Source organism: Oryza sativa, chromosome 8 (genome assembly GCF_034140825.1).
Source record: "Oryza sativa Japonica Group chromosome 8, ASM3414082v1".
Taxonomy (NCBI): Eukaryota; Viridiplantae; Streptophyta; class Magnoliopsida; order Poales; family Poaceae; genus Oryza; species Oryza sativa.
This window is the reverse complement of record NC_089042.1, coordinates 7,580,909-7,605,060: the sequence shown is the minus strand read 5'-3', so window position 1 is coordinate 7,605,060 and position 24,152 is coordinate 7,580,909. Positions and strand designations below refer to the sequence as shown.

At 42.3% G+C, this 24,152-nt stretch overlaps 2 protein-coding genes and 1 pseudogene across 4 annotated transcripts; 2 read left to right on the top strand and 1 right to left on the bottom strand.

The window, feature by feature from the left end:
* Positions 1-1,578: 1,578 nt before the first annotated feature.
* On the top strand, positions 1,579-7,989 carry LOC9270784 (putative disease resistance protein RGA1; annotated as a pseudogene).
* LOC4344966 (cycloartenol Synthase) lies at positions 5,397-14,098 on the bottom strand. 3 transcript variants are annotated; one of them, XM_066303582.1, is made up of 20 exons: positions 13,990-14,097; positions 13,574-13,787; positions 13,237-13,466; positions 12,802-12,987; positions 12,590-12,679; positions 12,275-12,472; positions 11,853-11,937; positions 11,296-11,462; positions 10,783-10,971; positions 9,925-10,038; positions 9,711-9,830; positions 9,509-9,631; positions 8,906-9,004; positions 8,430-8,486; positions 7,903-7,949; positions 7,687-7,830; positions 7,016-7,193; positions 6,478-6,558; positions 6,212-6,295; positions 5,397-5,805 (listed from the first exon to the last, which is right to left on the bottom strand). In XM_066303582.1, exons 3-20 carry the CDS (start codon positions 13,429-13,431, stop codon positions 5,605-5,607), a joined length of 2,358 nt encoding a protein of 785 aa, XP_066159679.1. In that variant the 5' UTR covers positions 13,432-13,466; positions 13,574-13,787; positions 13,990-14,097; the 3' UTR covers positions 5,397-5,604. The 3 variants fall into 3 exon arrangements, with proteins under 3 accessions (XP_066159679.1, XP_066159680.1, XP_015650957.1); XM_066303583.1 differs by having other exon boundaries at positions 13,582-13,787; XM_015795471.3 differs by lacking the exon at positions 13,574-13,787 and having other exon boundaries at positions 13,990-14,098.
* Positions 14,099-17,622: 3,524 nt separating this feature from the next.
* LOC136351445 (uncharacterized) lies at positions 17,623-20,340 on the top strand. Its single transcript, XM_066303581.1, has 2 exons — positions 17,623-17,682; positions 19,371-20,340. The coding sequence occupies exon 2, from the start codon at positions 19,371-19,373 to the stop codon at positions 20,172-20,174; it is 804 nt and encodes a 267-aa protein (XP_066159678.1). The 5' UTR covers positions 17,623-17,682; the 3' UTR covers positions 20,175-20,340.
* The last annotated feature ends 3,812 nt before the right edge of the window (positions 20,341-24,152 follow it).

Here is a 24,152-nt window from a genome sequence, read left to right as displayed (position 1 = left end):
GTTGTTTTGTGATAGGTGTAAGTTGTAGCTAATGCTCATAAAAGAATAGGTGTTCATCTACTATTTTTTTTAGAAAATGGAATTTTACCTTTTTGAATTTTTGTAGCAGCAGTGTCGATCATGATCGGCAAAGAAGCCCAGCACAATCGGTAGCTCGTCGGAGAAGAGTAGGAAGCGAACACGAGATCCGCGAAGCGTTCGAGGATGCCTTGAAGAATCTGAACAAAATCGTCTCCCATATCGGCTATGATGGAAGAGAACCCCCTCTCTCTTCTGACCGGTTGGACATGGCGCCTGCAAGGTCATGATACGGTGGTTTTGCTGTGCGGCCGATGATGATGACCGGAGAGACTGAGGATGAGAATCGAAATGCCGACTTCAAATAGTGATGACTGAGGAATAAGAGGAGGAAGAGACCGACGGGTTTGGTTTCACGTGCTAGTTGATGTAAGTTTAATGACAATGCTACATCGACTTTTATGTTAACACGTTATGTAGGAATTTTTTTTACATTCAACAAATATAAGACTTTTATGTCTATATGGTTTATATTTTTGAGTTTATAAAACCTAGTTCACATCCGATAATATATTTAAGAGTTGTTGTACATTTTACAATAATGTGGCTATATACATATAAGCAATTGATGCAATGAGTTACTGGAAAGGAAAACATATTTGATACATACTCCAATAATAAAATTATATATATATATATATATATTTTACAGTTGTTTTCACCTTCATCATTTGTATTTATACCTTCATCATTTGTATTTATTTGTTTCTTATACCTTGTTAGTAAATAAAAAATAATGTCTAAGATGACTAAGATTTTAGCTTGAAAGACTTAGATGAATTTTGTTGCCCTATTTGTGGGGACATACGAAGATGTTTCATACATTACTAATCGAGGTCATACATTATCAAGAGAAAATTATTGCCCAAATTAGTAAGGTGCTAAATAAACTAAACTCACCCTAAAAAAATAACTAAATAAATTTTAAAGCAAGAATCAACTCCAAATTTAAGTCAAACGATCTCTCTTCTTTCTTCCATTCACAAAGGGCCCCATTGTTTGGCTTTTTTCTAATAAGCCAAAACAATTTATTAGAAAATAAAAATGAATTTGTAGGTAAAACTTTTATATATGTGTTCTCGGTGATATAAAAGCCAATGCTGAAAAAGAAACTACGTTAAAAAAATATCTTAAAATCAATCTTAATTTTGAAAATTCAAAATTTGGCTTTTTCTTTGGCTTAATAGGCTATCCGATGGGAGAAAAAAAAATCTACTTGGCTCATACTCTCAGACCATCACTCATATCCCTCTCGTACAATAGGTTTATCTCCGATTACTATATAAGTTGGCTTGTTAGCCACAACCAAAGTCTAAATATTAAATTTAAACTAAGTCTTGCAAAAACAAAAATGTATTAGGTTAATTTTGGATTTTTAAATTACAGCATCTATAAATTATTTTTGGTTGTTCTATTTATTTTCTTAAAATAATTCAAGCTTTCAACTGTAGCTCAACCAAGATATTTAAAGTGAAAAACAAAGTTAATCTTGCCCATTTTGCTACCACCCACACTCGGAGAAGACGAATACCGGCATTGGCAACCTCGCCGGCGACCAGCCGGACGCCGGTGCTCTACGCCAGCGAAGCCAAAGGGGAAAGGAAAAAAAACCGCCGCTGGCCGCTGCGGTTTGACCTAGCTGACGTCGCCGCCGCTCACCGCCCACCGCACCCCCCACCCACCGCGTGAGGCCGAAGAAGCTGTGCGGAGCCAAAAACCCGAGGGCGTCACTGCAGGCCGCCCCTCTCGTCGTCTTCCTGCCACGCGGCGGTGCTCGGTGATCTGACGCGTCCGTCTTGAACGGGAGGGGGGCAAAGGAAGCGGTGGGTTTTGGTGCGTGTCCTGGACTTTGCTTGTTTGTTAAGGTTAATTTTGAGCTTAGATCCACTCCAATCCCCACAGGTGGATTGGATTGATTGCAATGTAGGGCTTGCAGCCGTCTTCATCTGGCATCCATTTATGTGATTAGTTCCGTGAGTCTGATTTTACCAGGATCTTAAATCTTAAATCATGCTAGGTTTTACTGATTAATGTATTGTAATGTGGGGTTCTTTTCTTTTTAATTAAAAAAAAGTAATAGTATTATGACATCAGATTTCCTCTCATGGATGTTTGTTTTGATGCTCTTGCTATCGTGCAGTTGCCAAGCAAAATATGGCTGAGGTGCATCTATCGAGTTTTGCAATCTCCGTTCTTGGAAAAGCGGCCTTTTGTGCTGCCAGCGAGATTAAATCAGCGTGGAATTTCAAGAAAGAAGTGAGGAAGTTGGAAAGATCTCTGAAGTCCATCTGTGGTGTTCTTAAAGATGCAGAGCGCAAGCAGTCTACTTCTTGTGCTCTTAAAGTGTGGCTGGAAGATTTAAAGGATGTCGTCTACGACATTGATGATGTTCTGGATGATGTGGCCACCAAAGATTTGGAGCAAAAGGTTCATAATGGTTTCTATGCTGGGGTCAGTCGGCAGCTTGTTTACCCATTCGAATTGAGCCATAAGATAACAGTAGTTCGTCAAAAGCTTGATGAGATAGCAGCTAACAGAAGGGAGTTTGCATTAACAGAGGAGATCATAGATACGCAATTTTTCAGTAGCAATACCAGGGAAACACATTCCTTCATCAATGAGTTAGACATTGTTGGTAGAGACGAAGCGAAAAACAAGATTGTTGAAATCATACTGAGTGCTGCGGATGCATATGCTTTTTCTGTGCTTCCTATTGTTGGTTTAGGAGGCATAGGGAAAACTGCACTGGCCAAACTAGTGTACAATGATATGAGGATAAAGAAAATGTTTGAGAAGAACTTATGGGCTTGCGTATCTAATGTATTTGATCTAAAGAAGATACTGGATGACATAATCCAGTCAGATACAGGTGAAAGCAACAAACAACTGAGCCTGCAAACGCTACAAAACAAGCTTCGTGGGTTTTTACAGGAAAACAAATATTTACTAGTTCTCGATGACATATGGAGTGATAATGTTAATGACTGGGAACAACTTAAAAACCTCCTATCTAGTGGTGGAAGAGGAAGTGTTGTTGTAGTTACCACACGTAATATGAATGTTGCGTCGGTGGTGAAGACGTTGGAGCCATACTATGTGCCAGAGCTTTCATTTGATGAATGTATGCAGGTATTTATTCGCTATGCATTCAGAGATGAGGAAAAAAAGGACACACTCTTGTTAGAAATTGGCAAATGTATTGTGGAGAAATGCCACGGTGTTCCCTTGGCAGCTAAGACATTGGGGTCTGTACTGTTTGGTAAACAGGATGTTAAGGAGTGGTTGCGTATTAAGGATGCAAATCTGTGGAATATTGAGCAAAATAAATGCGATATATTGCCAGCCTTAAAATTGAGTTATGATGCACTTCCACCTCATCTTAAGGCATGCTTCTCTTGCCTATCTGTTTTTCCAAAAGACTACGTGATTTTGAGAGAGCTTTTAATTATGTTCTGGATGGCACTAGGGTTATTGCATAAAACCAGAGAAGGAGATGAAATAGAAACTATTGGAGGACAATACTTTAATGAACTGGATCAAAGATCTCTTTTCCAAGACCATTATGTTATTTATAATGGCTCAATTCAAAGTTGTAAAATGCATGATCTTGTTCATAATCTTGCGATGTTTGTGTGCCATAAGGAGCATGCTATTGTTAATTGTGAAAGTAAAGATTTATCTGAAAAGGTTAGGCACCTTGTGTGGGATCGCAAGGACTTCTCAACAGAGATTGAATTTCCTAAGCACCTGAGAAAGGCAAACAAGGCAAGGACATTTGCAAGCATTGATAACAATGGGACCATGACTAAAGCTTTTCTTGACAACTTCTTGTCAACCTTTACACTCCTGCGTGTTCTTATTTTTTCTGACGTTGATTTTGATGAGCTACCGAGTTCAATTGGAAATCTTAAGCACTTAAGGTACCTGGATCTACAATGGAATGGGAAAATTAAGTTCTTACCGAATTCCCTATGTAAGTTGGTGAACTTGCAAACACTGCAACTTAGTCGGTGCGACCAATTAGAGAAGATGCCAAAGGACGTGCATAGACTTATAAGCCTTAGATTCTTGTGCCTCACACTGAAGAATAAGTATTTATCAGAACATGATGGATTTTGTAGTTTGACTTCACTGACATTTCTGTTCTTAAATTCATGTGCTGAGTTATCATCATTGACAAATGGATTTGGTAGTCTAACTTCCCTCCGAAAGCTCTACATCTTCAACTGTCCAAAGTTGGCTACTCTACCCTCGACCATGAATCAACTCTCCACACTTCAAACATTATCGATTAATAATTGCCATGAGCTGGATTTGTTGGAACCTTCAGAAGCCATGGGTGGCCTGGCTTGCCTTGATGTGCTCCAGCTTGTTGGGCTTCCGAAGCTAGTCTGTTTTCCAGGGAGCTTTATTTCTGCTGCTACCTCTCTTCAATATTTTGGTATTGGAAATTGCAATGGATTAATGAAACTGCCAGATTTCATTCAAAGTTTCACTTCTCTCAAGAAAATTGTGATCAATGGCTGTCCTGAGTTGAGCAGAAGATGTGCTGTTAAATCAGGGGAAGACTTCCATCTCATTTCCCATGTTCCCCAAATAACAATTGACAAGAAAACATATCGGAAAATTACTCCATCACATCCAGAATGTTCTTCAGTAAGTTGAATTACTTAGTTACGTATTTCATTATAGATGGGAAATGTTTTACTTACCTGTCCATTTCTTGATTTATCTTAAACCTGTATTTGTTGCCTTGTAATGAAGTTTCATTCATTTCTCAGAAATGTGTGATTAGTCACCGAAGGAAAAGTCTATCTGTGACTGTCAAGCTATATTCCTGCTAGAGATTTATTTTGCCATCTATGATGAGTTTCTGTTATAATTGCATCTGAGTTTAATTTTCCCTAAATTGTTTCTGTTTAAAACTTTAAATGCACCGGAGAAGTCTGGTTTCTGTTATGGTTGTGGCCTCCAACTCCACTTTCCATGTCAGAGGCCACGGTCTGGCCCTGATCCCTCTACACCATAGCAACGCGAGATGTATTATGGAGTGCACCACTCTTTGCTTTCCTCTAACCCCACAGGCCACGCCCAACACATTATATGTGTTTTTTCACCTTCAGAATTCACTTTCATGCATTGTATTGAACACATATTTTTGGTATTACTAGAATAGTTTGTGGGTTTCTGTTAAATTCTGTGCTGCCTTTCTGCTGTTGGAGCAAAAAGAGGTGTGTTAGCATACATTTAGTACCAAAGTTTATGTTAACAGTATCATCACTATAACAGTTTATGAATTAGGTTTATGGACCAGGAAGTTGGGGCAAAGTTTGTTATCCTTTTTCAAAGTACCTAAATGTGAAATGTGATGTACATGTTCTTGCACAGATCTAAAGAATGTACAAAAAATTCATAAGGATCTCATAAAATCGACCAAAACAATACAGCAGATTCTAGATTTAGAGTTTTGTACTCTTTCACATGACCTACAATACACTGGACTGTTTGCTTGATTCTGCCAAGAAATCAAGTTGGCGCTGTTGTACTTGCTGAATTCTTCAGAGCAGCATTGCCAGCAGATGGAGCTATATTTGTTTGCTTGATGCTAGAGGTCTGATAGTTCTGAAATACTAATTTCTGATACTCTCCAAGAGCCCATATTGGGAATATATTGCGATAAGCCATATAACACAAGGGGCCATTTTTCAAGAAACTTCCGATCATTTCCTACAGCAAAACAAATAAACTATTAGTAAATGAGTGTGAACAGCACTGAGTGCTAAGGGTTTAGGCTATTTACATGACCCGCTAGCATTTGGACAATTCCTAGAGAATATGAAGGGTAATAATGGGAATGCAGTACAGATTTCATTGTTTAGTTTCAAATAACTTCCCATACAATTTCTAAAAAGTGGTAAATTATTAGTAAGCAACTCATAACAAGAGTCATCTATTGCCCAAAACCTGTAATAGAAAGGTTGGTTAGGGTGTTCTGCAGGAAACTTAAACATTATTTTTTTAAATTTCACTCAGATCTCTTTAATAATTGTTCCATTATGCTTAAATTTCTTATACGATGGAAAGTCAAGAGTTAACATCAAATTGTATAATACAAATGTCATGTAGCAGTCACCTCTTGTGGAAAGTCACCATCACTGAGCTGCATGCTCATGATAAGTCTTGCTGCTTTGTGCAGAGGAGCGGGGTCTCTCTCTACCTGAACTCAGAAGAAAAGTTGGTTAAATACTTAAATGCATTGAATTATACTCCAATATAATATGAGTCTTTAAGCTACACAATTGGTTGAATTATTCTGGGCTAAACATACATTGACTGCACATTACTATTGCCGTTCTTTGCAATTTGACCATTTCAAATTCTTACTGAGAGAAGTAATACCTGTCCAGCTTTCATGAGTGCCAACATTGCCCATGCAGTATTGACTATATGTGATTTCTCCCCATCTAGGTTTGTGTATGCCTGTTTATGATTTGAAATAGCACACAATCAGCCTCAAGAATCAAATACAGCAATGCAAGCCAACTTCAAACAATCATATTGTAAATAATGGAGTTTTGTAATTATTATGAAAGGAAAAAAAAGATGCAGATGGCCTCTAATTAGTCAAATATCAGCTATTACATTTTCTTTCAGTGACATTGCATGCTCTTCTGATTTTTCAGTTTTTGTTTCAATTAATGCATGTCATTTACTTGTTTGTCCTTTTTTCTAGAGTGACCCTGTCGGCTAATTAATCTAAGGATGATTTTAGCTCCTAGTGTTATTACCTGATTACCAGTTCTTAGAAAATGCTATCTGTTTGTCTTCAATTTATTTCAAGACAAAGAAAGATAGAAGTTTTCCTAAACCCGATGCTTAATCTAAGCTGTCAAAAATTAAAGTTGATTGACACAATAAAGCATTCCGGGAGTGTTACCTTGGTTCTGGATGAAAGATGACTCTCCCCCCATCCACCATTTGTTAGTTGCTTTGATAACAGAAACTTACAGGCTTTCCGAATGCAGGTGCTGTCATCATAACACTGCCCCACGGCTGACAGACCCTCTATTGCAAACCATGTTCCATACGTGAAGCAAATACCCCATGATCCAAACCTGTAGAAAAAAAAATATTAATCCAAATTACCAATCTCTCAACCAGCTATCAGTATTACATTTACTTGTAGCAGTGTTTTAAAATCTAATATGTACCATTGAATTTATTTAACCTCGATCCAGTCTATTTTTTTCTGTTATACAAAAGTCTTTACTAGTAATGCTATCGGCAACTGATTCTCTTAATATGCTTTGCTACTGTATATTATCTCAATTTTCATTGTTTTCTTATCTGTACATAAGTACATTGTCAATCCGAAATATGTGTTGCAACTCAGAACGTGATGATCTAGCCCATTCTGTTTGGCGATTTGGTGAATCATTTAGTTTCACCGGATTAGGCATACTGTCTCTTAGATTTTGGCAAGAGCACTCTAAACAGAGGCAGTGTGCCAGCAATGCCATCATTCTCCTATGTAACTAGGATTATGTTAATTGATAGATTTAATTAGTACTTCAATTTTCTATAGTATTTTTTTTAAGGAGTGCTGACCATGATCCATCATCATTCTGTAACTTCTCGATGAATTCTGTTGCTTTCCTGATGCATTGATCTATTTCATCTTTCCGATGCCCAGGGTACTTCTCCCGGAACAATGCCAATGCTTGGATGACTGATGAGGTACACTCTACGTACCTGCAGTATGTGTGCATGTTATAGCATTCTGCAATAGGAGAATTTGAGAAAGAAAGATTGTAAAATTCTCACTGATGCTCCACAATGATGTCTGCATATATCTCTGTCATGTTGAAAATCTGCAAAACGTAATTCAAATTCTCATTATTTAGTGCTTCAGATGTATATAATTTGTTACTGCCATGCTCCTCTAACGTTAATTTCCTTAAATCCTTGATATTATGTGCCATCTAAGTATTTAACTTATTCAGCTAGTTTGCTTCCATTATATTCTCTTATTTATGTATCCTAAATGTGAATTCTGCAAGTCATAGCATACTCTCCTTCACCTTTGATAGTCCTAATGCTCTGAAGTATGCCTTGTGACTGTGAATAACACATTAATATTTTCTCACTTCTTTTCTATGTTTGGAACTCTGAGCTGACAGTATATTCTAGATATGTGTAACAATAACAGAATGCAGTGGCGTTAATCATATAATTCCTAAATCAAATAATAGGATAATAAAGAAAGAGGATAGTAGCATACGTAGGCCATTACAGTTACACTATTTAGTGCATTGATACAGTTATTAGGTTGAGGTGCTGAGCAGATTTACCTCCATCCATGGATATGTGCGAGCTAGCTCCCATGCTCCATACCCACCATTTGGGTTCTGCATAGAATTCAGTCAAATCTTTATTACTCTACATCTATCCTTTCTCTTGTCTATTCATTGCTTTAATTACAATGGAGTTTCATGGTCCCTTTTATATGATAACTTGGACTTCTACAGTACCCATGGGTGCTGTTCACCGTTCACGTGATGACATGAATAGTACTTGACCTCAAGAATAGGGCCCTTACTTTCCTAGCTACTCCCTGTGCCTAAAAATGTAGCTATTTCTGGCTTCATAACCAAAAATAGCTACTTTTTTTTTGGGACAGAGGGAGTAACAGATAGGATAGCAAAATAAATGATTAATGTTCTAGGGAACTAGAGAATTATTTGGGCAGTAGATTTTTTTTTAAGGTGAACTCTGTCCAAATCATATGCTATAGTATGTGGTACTGTCTGCGCTGCAGAATAATCACCTGTAACGAGAGTAATACATTCACCGCGTCAAAGTAGCAGTAGGTTTCCATTTGATAATCTGCACCATCTGACAAACACTTTGACAGCAGTAGCAAAGCCTGAAACAATAAACTGTATTACTTTGTTGTAGATTTGTGTGCTCCATCTTCCATGTATGGTATAATGATATCAGATGGTATCGTAAACTTAAAGACATTAACACCAGATTTGGGGGGAATTTAGGTGCATATGTGCCATGCTCCATTTTCTTGTTTTCAGTTTTGGTTTTACTTTCGAGCTATCAGTCAGAATCAATTAAACCTAGACAGATGAATATAGACTTGGAAAATCAACCCATGCCTTTTTCTTGTTTTCAGTTTTCGTTTTACTTTCGAGCATAATCGATCAGAATCAATTAAACCCAGACAGATGAATAGAAATGGAAAAATCAACCCATGCCTTTTTCTTGTTTTCAGTTTTCATTTTACTTTCGAGAATAATCAATCAGAATCAATTAAACCTAGACAGATGAATAGAAATGGAAAATCAACCCTGCTTGACCCATGTCTGCATCAGGTAGCGCTAATTTGTTCTTCACTTAATATTTAAATTTTGATCTGCACCTTAAGAGCTTCTGCTGTGCAATCTGAAACCTGCCACCCCTGATCTGCAACCTGGAAGGCCCATCCTCCTTTAGATATGTGACGGTACTTTCTGCTGAAGTCACCAGAAGGATTGTCCATAATCTTAAAATTTAAGTTAGTAGTGTTAAGCAGTAAGTTGTGAGAAAGATACTAATATAATTTCAATTCTGGCCAAAAATACCTGGGAAGTTTTTATGAAACCATGTGCTTTCTTAAGGGTACTTCCAAATTCTTCTGCGATGCTACACGCTAATATCGCTTGGACTGCGAAAGCAACATCCCATAATTGACCCGCACAGACCTTTGAATGGACAATGGTTTGTGTTTACCAATTTTGGCGCACAAATTATTGCAATCCGATGTAGATGTATAAAATGAACTGATCTTATATTTACCCGAACTTTCATGCCATCTTCGCCAACCCATAGAAAATCAGCTACTCTAGCCAAATGACGCTTGAATGCATCTGAATTGGGATTTTCAATCCAACAGCACAACATGGATAATGCCTGTTCAAAATAATGTTCACTCACATGCTAGAGCTTAAAATTCAGGTCAAAAGAAATGCATAGAAAAAGAAATTATGTTCAGCAGGCTCATTATTATGGAATGAGTGCACTGTGCAGTGTTCAATTAATGAAAATACATGGTAAAATTGGTGCTAGAGTTTTACCATGTATTTTCAGAAGTAAATGATGCTAGAATTTTACCACGCATTTTCAGAAGTGCACTCATTCTGTAAAAACAAGTCTGCTGAACATAGTGTCTTTCACTATGCATGTATAAGGAAGCCTGAAATTTACCTTTAAGCACTTTCTGAGAATAAACATTTAGCTAAACCTTATATATATGCTAAATGTGTATTCGATTTAACAATCTGTGTAAGATTTTGCATCTCCATGAAAATTGATTAATTTTAAATATCAAAGTCTTATTTTGTTTTGCATTTGTCTGCGCTCTGCACATGCATATTCAGTCTCGACCTTTTTTTTAAAGATATGCAGTTTTAACTTTCAACCAAGTTCTCTGTACTATGTACTTCTTGTTTCATGGGGATGCTTGTAAAGCAAATGAATGCAGTTGATGCAGGATTTGCAGGCTCATGAGAAACTTTTGGACAAAAATACTAGTTGGTAATTCAGCTTCTCAATCTGTTAAAAGGAAACTGAGAATAAGAAGCTATTACTGCTTTTTTTTCTTCTGAGATTTCTAGGGTAAGTATGAGTCTCATTTTGACAAGGAAGAACTCCTACCTTCTGTGCAGCACCAATGCAGATATACTGAGAATTTTCATCTTCATACTTCAAGAACTCAGCAATTTGGTATAGAGCTCTTTTTCTCATGTAGGAAATTGGCCAACGTGTAAGAAACGGCTCACCAAAACTATAAAGGCAGTCAGATAGGCACTCTTGTAGCCACATATGTGGATTATAGGCATCTTCCTACATTTGAATTCACAATGAAAGAAAATTACTGCAGTTGATTCAAGCTATACGGACTTTGAATCTTCTGATAAACAATCTGATATTTAACTACAACAAGCATGCGAATATTGCAAGCATTGGAGCACATCTTAGCTCTATTTCATAGTAGCTGATAATATGATGTTAGTAATTCCTGACATATCTAGATGTCTATACATAGACCATAATATTAGTTGGCATTATATCTAAATATTCCTGAGGTGGCCTAGCGAGCACCTGTTGCTGAGTACCTCGCTAAATTTCTCGTGCGAGGCAGAAATGTGTTAAGTTTAGTGAACTGACCTTTGCACATAATTTGCGTGCCTCCTTCCAGTCAATCTTTTTATAGGGATGAATATGTAGCTCTTCCCTTAATGATATAACCAATCTTGTTATAGGACCGACAAACTTTTTTCCATACAAATAAGACATGGGAATAAAAGCCATTCGGAAGTGACTCCATAATCGTCCTGCATACAAAAACAAAATTGCACCCATAATGATATTTGATTTGTTCTATTTTACATAGCTACTCTATTTCTACAGATGGAACAACTGTAAGATAAAGTAATCGAATAATACAAAATTATCAACATTTAATGAGTGAATTGATAATGCTTTTTATGCTAATGAAGTTCACTTCATCATTGATGATGGTGATCACCTGTAATTTTCCTGTCAACATATCTCTCTAAATAGGGGCTTTATTGTGGACTTCTTGCTCAGTAATTGCAGAAGACGACTTGACCTCAGGAACTAAAGCATAATCTATATGTTCTAACTAGCATGTTTCATTTCAAAGTCTGGTGATAAGATCTGTGCTAATATAATTGAACATATAGCAAGGAAGAAAATTTTACCTGGTTGGATAGGAACGAAAGATGGAAGAAGAAATAATTCTGGGGGAATAGGATTTACACCTGACCAGTCAAAAACTCCAAGCACCTGTAATATTAAATATACAGTTTACAATAGGGGAATGTAGATAGTGGAAGATCCACTCCCATAATCAAATGAAATTTGCATAACTAACATACTACTAAAACAATACTTGATACTTTTGATAACCTTGCTTTTCCAAATCATTTTGATGTTCTCATTGACTAGTATTAACCATTTGATTTCTGTAGGTGGAAAGATCTTTAATTCAGGTGAGGTAATTATTATATTTGATAAATTAAACTAACTTGTGGAAACTTGAGATCCCAAGCCACCTTAGTAAAATTACTAGCTGAAAACGTATTTGAGTATAGAACTAGGATACAGCTGAAAGTATTGTTACCGAGAGCCACACTTTTCCCAAGATCGGTATCATTGTTGCACCTCCATGGTCATGTATCCATTTTCTTGCTTTATGCATGGATATATCTGGTCCATCATCAACATTCTCCCCAAGTAGTCTCAGAGCAGTATAATTGAGAGCTGTGCTAAGCATGGAACTTTCACCTTCTGCATGTAGTCCCCATCCTCCATCGATGTTCTGGTTCACAAACTTTGAGTTAAGTCTTGTTCACATCTTATATGAAATATAATTAATCTTTTAGGTGTATTTACTTAAAAAGTAGCCATTAACTTCCTGTTAACTATTGAGTGTTACCTGACGATTGTACAGATATCGACAGATCTCCTTGTGATGTTCCGATGACAGTGTAATAGTTAATGACTCTGTGACATATAGAACTATGATCTGCAGTTGGAACAAACAAACATAAGGATCCCTGTCAAATTGAATTGATGCTGGAAACTTGATGTATGATATGATGGTAATCCCAGGAGACATGAAGTTGATTGTGTATGTTACTATCTTACCATGGTTGCAGTGGTAAACAGTGGGCCTGGGAAATCCCCTGGCCAGTGCCCATCATATGCCTGTATGGCTGAGAAATAACTGAGTGCCTTCTTCAGTATATCTGATACTGTAGCTGTGTCAATATTTATGGGGTTTCCATCTTTTTCTTTCTGTAGATCAATACTGAAGTTGTTCGCCTTAGCTAACTGCAAAAATGAAAATTCCAGATGGATACTAAACATCATATTGTGCTGTTCCCTTTGCTGTTTAGTTTTGTTTTTCAGGATTAGTTTCATGCTTGTTTACACATCTATAAATGCATATGCTTGTGGCTAATGTCAGGTGTTACAAGGACTGGCGTGAGTTTCTTATAGAGCTATACAGATGCTGCTGCGGTCTGATTTGAGGTACGAATCAAGCTCTTTGCAATAGTTGAACTTAAGTTTTCATTATACCTGCATGCGAGCCAAAACATCGGAGGTGTGTCTTGTTCTGAACCTATTCTTCTGGAACTCTATCCGTGCAGCCTCAACCGCCTCCCGCTCTTCACTTGTTCCAAAATTTGGGTCAAATTCCCATGTTTCTCTTCCAACATGACTGTTTCCACTCTTTAGCCATGGTCCTCCCTCGGCAATCTTGAGCTTCCACATATTGTAGAAACTATTCTGCTACTTGTAAGTCTTACCTGTTGGAACAAAAAAAGAGTTTTTAGGACAAACCGATATATATTATCGTTGTAGAAGTTTCCAAAAAGGATATTTTATATCTAGATATTGAGATTATATCATTTACTGTTGTACGTTGGAGTTTTTCCAGCTGCAAGAAAGCTAGTCGGTTTCACATATATGTGTACGTGCTTGTGGCAGATCTGACTGAGGTGACAATGATTTGGCACAGCTAGCTACTTTCTTACACAGCAAATTTAGGTTGGTGTATGCCCTTTCTGATCATACAAATATTAAAACTTTTTACTTGACAGGTTGATTCTTATTCCTCCTTGAAAGATCTGAAATATTGTGTCATGAAACTTTCGTTAGTATGAGCATTTCCTTTCTGAAACCATTGTTACATTTTATGCGATTCTTGTCTACAAGCAAGTAGCAAATCTTTTCGATGTGCACCTTAACCTTAAAAGCAGCAATGCATCATCATCATGGTCATAAACAGATGCTAAAATGTAGGAAAACAAAGAGGGGCATTGTACTTACACTTAAGCTTTAATTGCCTTAGTTTCAGGTGTATAAAAGCAACCATCTATCAGAAGACGAAAGCTGGCCAGACCAAATCGGGCGGATCGATCGATGAGGGTGATCGAATGGAGATGCCACGGCTAGATTATTTATGCCCCTAGGATTCTGGGAGCTGAGGAGGAGGATGATCACATGGAAGTGATGAGGCGGTTTCACTTGAGCTGTGCACGCACGGGAGGAGCGAACCGCAAGCCGTGCTGGGTGAAGCTTGGCAGCTGAAAGCATGAGAGAAATGGCTTCTGCGTGCATGATGAGCATGAGCCTTGTTCTGGCTTCCTCTGCCTCCTGGTCATGCGAGTCTGATGCAACTGGGTGCATGTGTGTGCAAGCAAATGCCTCCTTGTTCAATTGGAGCTCTGGGAGAGCCAGAACCAACCACTGAAATCTATCTCAGGAGGAGGGGATCAGCCAAGTGTTCATGGAATACTTGGATAAGTTTGTTGTGGTTTTCATTGACGACATCCTGGTATACTCACAATCAGAGAAAGACCATCAGCAGCATCTCCGTCTGGTGTTGGGAAAGTTGCGGGAACATCAATTGTATGCCAAGCTTAGCAAGTGTGAGTTCTGGTTGTCCGAAGTCAAATTCTTAGGGCACGTGATATCCGCTAAAGGAGTTGCTGTGGACCCTGAAATAGTGACCGCCGTCACTGACTGGAAGCAACCCAAGACAGTCACTCAAGTCCGCAGATTTTTGGGTTTGGCAGGATACTACCGAAGATTCATCGAGAACTTCTCCAAAATCGCTCAACCCATGACACAGTTGCTGAAGAAGGAGGAAAAATTTGTGTGGACACCGCAATGCGAGAAGACATTCCAAACTCTCAAAGAAAAGCTGGTTTCCTCGCCAGTGTTAATCTTACCGGATACTCGCAAGGACTTCCTAGTGTACTGTGACGCTTCGCGCCAAGGATTGGGGTGCGTGCTCACGCAGGAAGGCCACGTGGTAGCCTATGCCTCCCGCCAGCTTCGGCCTCATGAAGGCAACTACCCTACCCATGATTTGGAGTTAGCCGCTGTGGTTCATGCTCTAAAGATCTGGCGGCACTATCTCATTGAGAATCGCTGTGAAATATATACTGATCATAAGAGTTTGAAATACATCTTCACTCAGTCGGATCTGAATCTTCGGCAGAGAAGATGGTTAGAGCTCATCAAGGATTATGATGTGGGAATCCACTATCACCCTGGTAAGGCCAACGTGGTCGCAGACGTGCTGAGTCGAAAAAGCTGTTGCAACACTCTTGGCGTCCGTGGCATTCCACCGGAACTTAATCAACAGATGGAAGCCCTGAACCTAAGCATCGTTAGCCATGGATTCTTGGCTACTCTAGAAGCCAAGCCTACCTTGCTCGATCAAATCCGCGAGGCTCAGAAGAATGATCCAGATATGCATGGGATCCTCAAGAATATGAAACAGGGTAAAGCCGCTTGTTTCACAGAGGATGAACACGGAACCCTACGGAACGAAAATCGGGTATGCGTTCCAGACGACAGGGAACTTAAACAGTTGATACTTCAGGAAGCTCACGAAAGTCCCTATTCCATCCATCCTGGCAGCACGAAGATGTACTTGGACTTGAAAGAGAAATACTGGTGGGTTAGTATGAAGTGGGAAATTGCAGAGTTCGTGGCCCTTTGTGATGTGTGCCAGCGTGTCAAGGAAGAGCACCAACGACCGGTCGGACTTCTCCAACCTCTACAAGTACCAGAATGGAAATGGGATGAAATTGGGATCGATTTCATCACCGGACTTCCAAAAATCCAGGGCGGGTATGATTCTATATGGGTAGTCGTGGATCGACTAACCAAGGTAGCTCGGTTTATTCCTGTGAAGACCACCTATGGAGGGAACAAACTAGCCGAACTCTACTTCGCTAGGATCGTGAGTCTCCATGGCGTTCCTAAGAAAATTATATCTGATAGGGGAAGCCAATTCACGTCTCACTTCTGGAAGAAGCTCCAAGAAGAGTTGGGTACCCGATTAAATTTCAGCACCGCGTATCACCCGCAGACAGATGGACAGACCGAGCATCTGTCGCGTCCCAAAACGACTCTAAAATACATCCTCGAAATTATGCATAGAATAAGTAAAATCCATGTGAAAGCCTCCAACAATTAAAATGTGCTAAGTTAAAAGTCAAATAAGGCTTGGAGGATTTTTGTATATTTCATAAAAGCCTAAAATGCGTAAATAAATTTTAGTGGAATTTTCAGAGCACAAATATTAATTAAGAAGAAAAAAACAAAGTTAAAATGGTTTTGTAAAAAGAAAAACCCTAAAAGTCTTTTTCCCCCCCCTCTCCCCCTCTTGGGCCGGCTCGGCCCACCTCCCTTCCTCTCTCTCCTCTCCCCCGCGGCCCATTCGGCCTCCTCCTCGCGCGCGTGCCGCTGACGGGCGGGCCCGCCCGCCACCCTCGCTGACGGGTGGGGCCCACCCGTCATCCCCTTCCTCCCGCCGCTCCCGCCGCCTCGCCCGTGCCCTAGCGCCGCCGCCGCCGCGAATCCCGCCGCTCCCGTCCGCCCCGCGCGCAATCAAGAGGGGGGAAACACTCCCCGTGATTCCCTCCCTCTTTCCCCCCACTTTTCTCTCTCTCTCTCCCTCGGATTCGTTCGGAAACGTTTCCCCCTAAACCTCGCCGGCGCATCAATGGCGGCCGGATCTTCCGCGGCCGATTCCCCCTCATCCGGCCGCTCTCTCCCCCTCCCAACCCTATATAAACACTCCCCGTGCCTCCCTCCACCGTTTCCGCCACTCGCCGCTCTCTCTCTCCGCCGGAATCGAGCTCGCGCCGTCGCTCTCTCTCTCCGCCGTCACCGCCGAGCTCCGGTCCGCCGCCGTAGTCGCCCCGGACCTTCTCCCGCTTCGGCGTCGCCTTCTCCGGGTTCGCCGCAACCTCGCCGACCTCGTCCACCCCTCCGTTTCGCCCGCCAACCGCCGGAACGCCGCCGTCCCCGTCGACCCGAGCCGCGCCGCCGCCTTCCTCCGCTCCGGTCGCCGTTCCCGTCGTCGCTGTCGACCCGGGGTGAGCCGTGGACCGCCGTTTCGCTTCCCCCTTCCCTCATCTCTCTCGGGCGCCGCTCCGCCGCGCTGGTGGTCGCCGGCGGCGACCATCGGGGCGCGGGTGCGCCACCTCCCGTCGGCTGTGCCGGCGTGGCCGCCTTCGGGCGCGCCCCGCGGCTGCCATGTGGGGCCCGGTCGTCAGCCGCCCGCGCCCTCGGGTGCGGCTGACGCGTGGGACCCACGGCGCCGGCCGGTGTGAGCCGGGTGCACCCGGTCCACCGTGGACCGTGAGGCTGCCGCGTGGGCCCCACTCCCGTGGACCCGGTCCGCGCGCTCCTCCCCTCGGCTAACGCAATAAATCCGATTTTAAATTAAAATTTAAATGAAGAAATTCGCAAATATCCATTTAAAGAGCATATAAACTTCAAATGGCCATAACTTGACCATTTGAACTCGGAATTGGACCGTTCAAGTCTCTAATTTCTCCTTAAGAAGTCAAGAACCCATTTTTGTGCTTTGTTTCTGCTTGTTATATGGAGTTTATTAGAGTATAAGCCTTTTCTTTTCCGTTGGTCGTGTAGATGCTGCAGCTTCGGAAGATCCGCTCTTCGTGGAGGTTGAAGCCGACGTTTGGGAAAGCGAGCAAGGCAAGTCACATCATCCTTGAACATATTGAATCCCAGTTTATAAAATTATGTTGATTTAAATTATTGCATTATCGCTTTATTTAAATTCCCGCGTTATCACTGTTTTATCTAGCCATGCCTATTTACCTTTGTTATGACCTTATTATTGTATTGTTATTATTACCTTGTTCACCCTAGAATAAACAAAACCCCAACTAGTGGACACTCTACTCATGGTATCACTTGTATGATTTTAGTTAGATGCTTCGCTTTTTAATTAGGTAACATTAGGTGGTTTTTCAACTCTAGACTTTGGGAATATTCATATCACCTGGATACTATGGAATGGTTTGGTTATTGTGGAATTGGCTTCACACCGCTCCTTCTATTCAAAATCCCCAAAATGGTTTTAGGCTGGGCTCGGGGTGCATGGTTTTGATAGTAGCACCTCGGCCATATAAGGACCGGTCTTCGGGCCTCCGTTGCATAGCACTACCGTACTTCCACATGTCTAGTGGGTAAGGCTTAGTTTGTGGCTCAGTCTGGTTATAAACAAAAGTACACGGATGGAGATGGAAGAAGTCGGGGGTCGATGGACATCTCCAGGGCAAATGAAGGCTACACGAGCTGCGGCCCAGTAGTCGAGATGTCATGGCACAGGGCCGGTGTCCTGCTGCTAGGGGCTCAGTCCTGCCTGCCTGTCCCGGGGGTTCCGGCCGTAGGTGGGATTGGGTCGGTACTCTTGTCTATGGCTAGGATGGGTTGGAAACTATGTCACGTCTTCTGTCTGTATACCGTGGTGGTATGTGGCACGTGGTTACACGTGAGGAAGATGTGTCTTGTGGGTAAAGATGTACACCTCTGATCAGAGTATAATTTATTCGAATAGCCGCGCCCTCGGTTATGGGCAAGCCGAGCAATGTACCCAAGTTAGTGTTTTAATTCTTAAAACCTGCTTAACAACTAAAATGTGGAATGGTTAGCCTGGGTTGGCTTGGGACGAGCTGGGACCCAGGGTCGGGTTGCCAGTTCGGTCTGAATCATCGTAGGCCTTGGGTTAAGGCAGGTTCGTGTGGGTTCACGGCCTTGATAAATAATATTGTTTAGTTCTAGAATCGTGTTTACCAAATAGCTTTGAGCAACTAAAGATCTTTAAATGCTGTTTACTGTAACCCTAATCCTTTATAGTGTAACTCCTTTGTGGGTGTGTCTTGTTGAGTACGGTGGTTGTACTCAGTCTTGCTCAATTTTTCCCAAACCTAGAAGAGGAGCCCCTAGAAGATGAAGGCTTTGGTGTCTAGCTCGTGCCTGCCGTCAAGCGCCTGTGGTCGTCGCCCTAGTCTTCCGCTGTTTCTCGGTTGTCTTTGTGTGTGCTGGGCCTTCGCTGCCCATGTAATAAATTAACTATTTACGCTTCCGCTTGTTAAACTCTGAATTGTATCAACTTCTGGTGTACCTTGCCTCCTGGGACAAGGAATAATACACGCACGTAAGGAACGCCCGTTGGGTTATTTCCGGTCGTGACAAGTTGGTATCAGAGCCACCCTTAACCCTAGGACGAGCCGTAGGTCCCAAGCCTTAGCAATATTTTCGAAATAAAAATCCTTTGTATTTGTGAAAATCCTCTAGTCTCTCTCTGTCTTGCTGCTTCGTTTATCGCCAAAATCTGACCTTTAAAATGTTGCTTTTCTTTTTGTTTTTGTTTGTAGATGGCCGGCAGCGTCAGCCGTCGTGGTCTGGACATGACTGGTTTCGTCTTGGAGCTGCGGGGCATGTGCGTTGTCCTGGGGTATCCGCATGGAGTGGACTACCAGGGCAGGCCGCTTCCGGAGCAGGAGGGTGACGATGCAGAGCCCCACGCTGCTTGGGAGGTTACTGCAGTGATCCTCACTGGCTCTCCCGAGCGGACTTCGCTGGCAGTCACCGCGGGTGGAGATTCTTTCTCCGCCGCTTGCCAGAGCGCCGCTCTCCTCGCCATCTGCACTCTTCACCAGCGCTACCCGGACGAGTTGCAGCACTCGCCCTACCGCTACCACCCTCGCCGCGGAGGAGCCCGCGACTACGCCACCTTCCGGGATGCTAGCTCGGAGGATGACGCTACCATCATGCACCTGGCGCGCATGGTGGAGGCGTACGACGCGGCTCGTATCGACTTCCATCAGATGGTGCGCCGTGGGATGGTCGAGAACAATCTGAAGATCCTGGAGCTGCGTCAAGAGAACCTGCAGCTCAAGAAAGACCTAGACGCAGTGGAGGCGCAGCTGCATCAGCTCAAGATCGCCCAGGGAGAGGTCTGCCGCCCCAAGCGTCGCCGCGTCTGCCGCAGCCAGAAGATCACCGCCCGCAAGAGCACCTCCAGGCCCGAGCTTGTTCGTCAGTCCCTGGCATGGACTTGCTTCGTCGAGAACCCTCGTGCCGAGCCCGCGTGTCACGCCCGGAAATTCACTAGTAATTTCCGAACTAATTTGTGCATAAAATCCTCGTCCAGGAATCAGCCGAGGTACACAAACTGACAATTTAATATACAAATCCATCTTAATAATAACGTTACATACTTACAAAAGAAAAGAAAACAGCAGCGGAATTAACGGTCTAGCGATGGCTTCAGCTCCACTCCCACAGGCAGCTCAACTGGGGTATAAGCCAAACGTCTTCTCCTTCTGGATCCTTTTTCTTCAACTGAGGTTGATTGATTATTGCAAGAATGAGTATATGACATACTCAACAAGCCACACAGCAAATATGCAAGTGCACAAGGATTCCAAAGGAATGGCATAATATAGGCTCATTTGCAAAAGCAGCATTTAGCAAAGAGTTAAGATAAGTAAAACAGTAGAGTAATTAATCATCAATTTTAATCAACACTGAACAACACACCCATGCTGTACAGGCCCAACCATCCTGAACAACCATACCCGGCTGTACAGATCTAACTCCAAACCAGGAGCTAAGCAAATTATTACCAATTATAACATCCATAATTATTGTGAAAGGTGTGAGACTAATCACGAAAAACATTGCTCAACCCGCCCATAACCGCGGGCACGGCTATTCGAATAGTTTTACTCTGGCCAGAGGTGTACCACTGTACCCACAAGACACAACCCCACATCATGTCACCATGTGCCTCAGTACCACCACGGTACCTCGGAAAGGAGTTGTGACAATACCCCTTGCACAACATAACCCATTATAGCGCACCTTTCCTGGATCATAATCACCCCCTTATAAACAAGGCATGGACTCCCCAGCGACCCCCGTGGACTTCTCGCCACTTCTCAGTCTGGCGCACTATAATGAATCACGCTATACAAAAGATAAAGCCGTTGCCCACGCTGGCTTGTGGTTGGCACGATAAATGTCTCACAACAGTAGCTCGCGAACCGGTCCTTAATTGCCATGAGCACGACCTTCAAAACCATGTGCTCACAACCCACCACTAATCATATTTTAATTACCAATTAATTATCATAACACGATTAACCATCGTGAGCTACCATTAAATATAACCATAAATAATAATGTAGTATAAATGATTCATCCCATTAGTGAGCTAATGTCTCTAAGCATTGCTAAGCAATTATATATATAACATTCAGCTGAACCAAACCAATACATAAGGTTCAAGCTAATCAATTTATTACCCAAGGTATCAAGGAATAGGGCATTCAATGCAAATTGGCCATAACAAAGGAATAGGTTCACACCACCCGGTGACATTCGAAAATAAATGCACAGTTGAAATAAATAGAGAATTTAAATATAGGATCAACATGCTCAAAGGATTGTGTTTAGAATCTGTGTGACTTGCCTTGCAACAATCGATCTTCAATTAATCTTCTTGATCACTTCCGACGCACTCACGAACCTTCGCAACGACGGAAACGACAAGCTAACACGCAAAACGAAGAAAAAGACTAATAAAAACCAAATAAACAATACATATAAAATAAACAAACATGTAGATCATAATTTTAGATGAATTATGAGACTTGAACAGCCTTATTCTGACTTCAAAAGAATTTATTATGAATTTTACAAGATTAAATCTAATTAAAGCCCATTTAAAAAGAATTAAATAAATTTAATTCAATTTATGGACAATTTTAATATGTAGATCTTTATTTTAGAAAAATTTAGCAACTTGAACCACCTGAAACGGATCTACGGTTATTTAGATATGATTTTCCGAAGATTTAATCTATTAAAAGAAATTGGAAAAGGAGAAGATGATGACGTCAGCATGACGTCACCCACGGAGGCCGGCTAGGGTTGGCGACCTCGCCGGAGCTAGGATGGTCGGCCGCGGCTTTGGAGGACATGTACACGTAGAGGACGACGAGACGAACCCAACGGTACTCACCCTCGAACCAAACGACGAACGACGACGGCCGGCGACGAGATGAACGGCGGCGGCGGCTCAGACCTCGCCGGAGATGGAGCTCCGGTGGCCGGCGACGAAAGGGGACGGGTGGCCGAGCTTCCTCACTCCTCGGCGCACCTCTTGGCGGCGGCGGCAACGGCAGCGACGGCAGGGGCGGCGGCGCGACCTCGCCGAAGCTCGGCCGGCGGCGGCGGCGAGTTGGACGACGCGGCGACGAGGCTACGGGGCACTAGAGAGCTCGGGAAAAGGGGCAAACGAAAGAGGAGTACTAGAGGGTCCTATTTATAGCCTTGGATTGAAGAGATCGGACTCCTCCCGCAAGAAATCGATCCGAGAAATCAAAAACTCGGTTTTGGAGATAAACTCGAAAACGAGTTTGATTCGGATAAAATACCCAACGATTTGCTCCGATTCTTGAGGGGAAAGATAGAGGAGAACGAGAGGATAAAATCCCCTCAAACAATCGGAAGAAAAGAGGCCGGATTGGGTGCGGATTTGAGAGGAGAAAGGAGCGGCTCGGGCTCGGCATCTCGGCCGGCTTGGGCGAGGCCGGAGGTTGAAGAAACCTCTGACATGTGGGCCCCACATGTCGGCGGCTAGAGGGAGAGGGGGCGGGCGGCGTCGGCTGGGCCGGCTTGGGCCGGTTCGGCCGCGCGCGGGGAGAAAGAATGTTGGGCCGAATTCAGCCCAACGACTTAAGGGAGGGTTTTTAAAACTTTTTCAATTAAAATAATTCATGAAATGATGTTTCATTTATTAAAAATACTTCCCTTGCTCAAACAATTCCCAGAAAATTCTAGAAAATAGAGGAACAAGCAAAGTATTTAATAAAATTTTATCTAGCTCAATTTTATATTGAGATTTAGCAAATTAAAATTAGATCTTCTCTTTTAAGCTTTTAAAATCATTTCTAATAATTCCTTTTAAACAACAATTTATAACTTAAGGATTTTAAACAAGAAAAGCACTTAACAATTATAATTAGATCATTATTGATCAAATAATTACTGAACTGTTCTTTGTATCATTTAGGAATTGAGCTCCGAAAAATCCGAGAAAATTCCAGAGAGTATAATTAACCATGGAGAATTAAAAAAAATTAAATCCATCCATGCTTTATATTTAGGAGATTTTATTTCCCACAATTAACTTCACTTGTAAATTAATGAACATTTAATATAAATTCTATTATTAATTTATTAAATAATTTATAAATCCTGAAACGAAAATCAGGATGTGACACCGCGCCCGTGGTTCCCCAGGAGGGGGAAGCCTCCGGCGTTGGCAGCACGGAAGATGCGCTGTTGCTCACCTTCCGTCCTGGCCCGTCGCAGCGGTAGACGAGCAGTTAGTAGGCTTGCGCGTGTGTTCTTTCTCGTTTGTCTTCTTGTTGGAGTTGTGTGGGGCATGGTTATGCCGGTGTGTGGCATAACTGTGTCGGAGCCTGCCTTTATTTTATTTGCCTAAGCAACTTGAACTTTAATGAACCAATTTAATAGCAGTAATAAATTCAAGAATTATGGTAGTCGTGGGTGGTTAGCTTTAATTGTCAGCTCTCTCTGTTTGTTGGTTCTGTGTGGGGTTTTCAGATGGTGATGACCAGGAGAAGTGCTAGTACCGGTGATGGCAACCAACCTGAAGGCAGCAACCACAACCACCAGGGCAGCCCACCTCCACCTCCTCCTCCGCCTCCACCACCACCACCAGATACCAACGCCATTCTCACCCAAATCCTCGCCCAGCAGGCCAACATGATGATTGCTTTCCTCCACCACCTCCAAAATCCGCCACAACATAATGCTCCACCACCACCCCCACAACACTCTAAACTCGCCGAGTTCCTCCGCATCCGTCCACCCACCTTCTTTAGCTCCAACAACCCCGTGGATGCGTTGGATTGGTTGCATGCCGTGGGGAAAAAGCTAGACACTGTGCAGTGCAGCGATGAGGAGAAAGTCATCTTCGCCGCCCACCAGCTGCAGGGGCCCGCATCTCTATGGTGGGACCATTTCCAGGCTACGCAGCCAGAGGGGCAGCCTATTACTTGGGCTCGCTTCACTGCCGCTTTCCGGAGAACCCATGTGCCCGCCGGAGTCGTGGCCCTTAA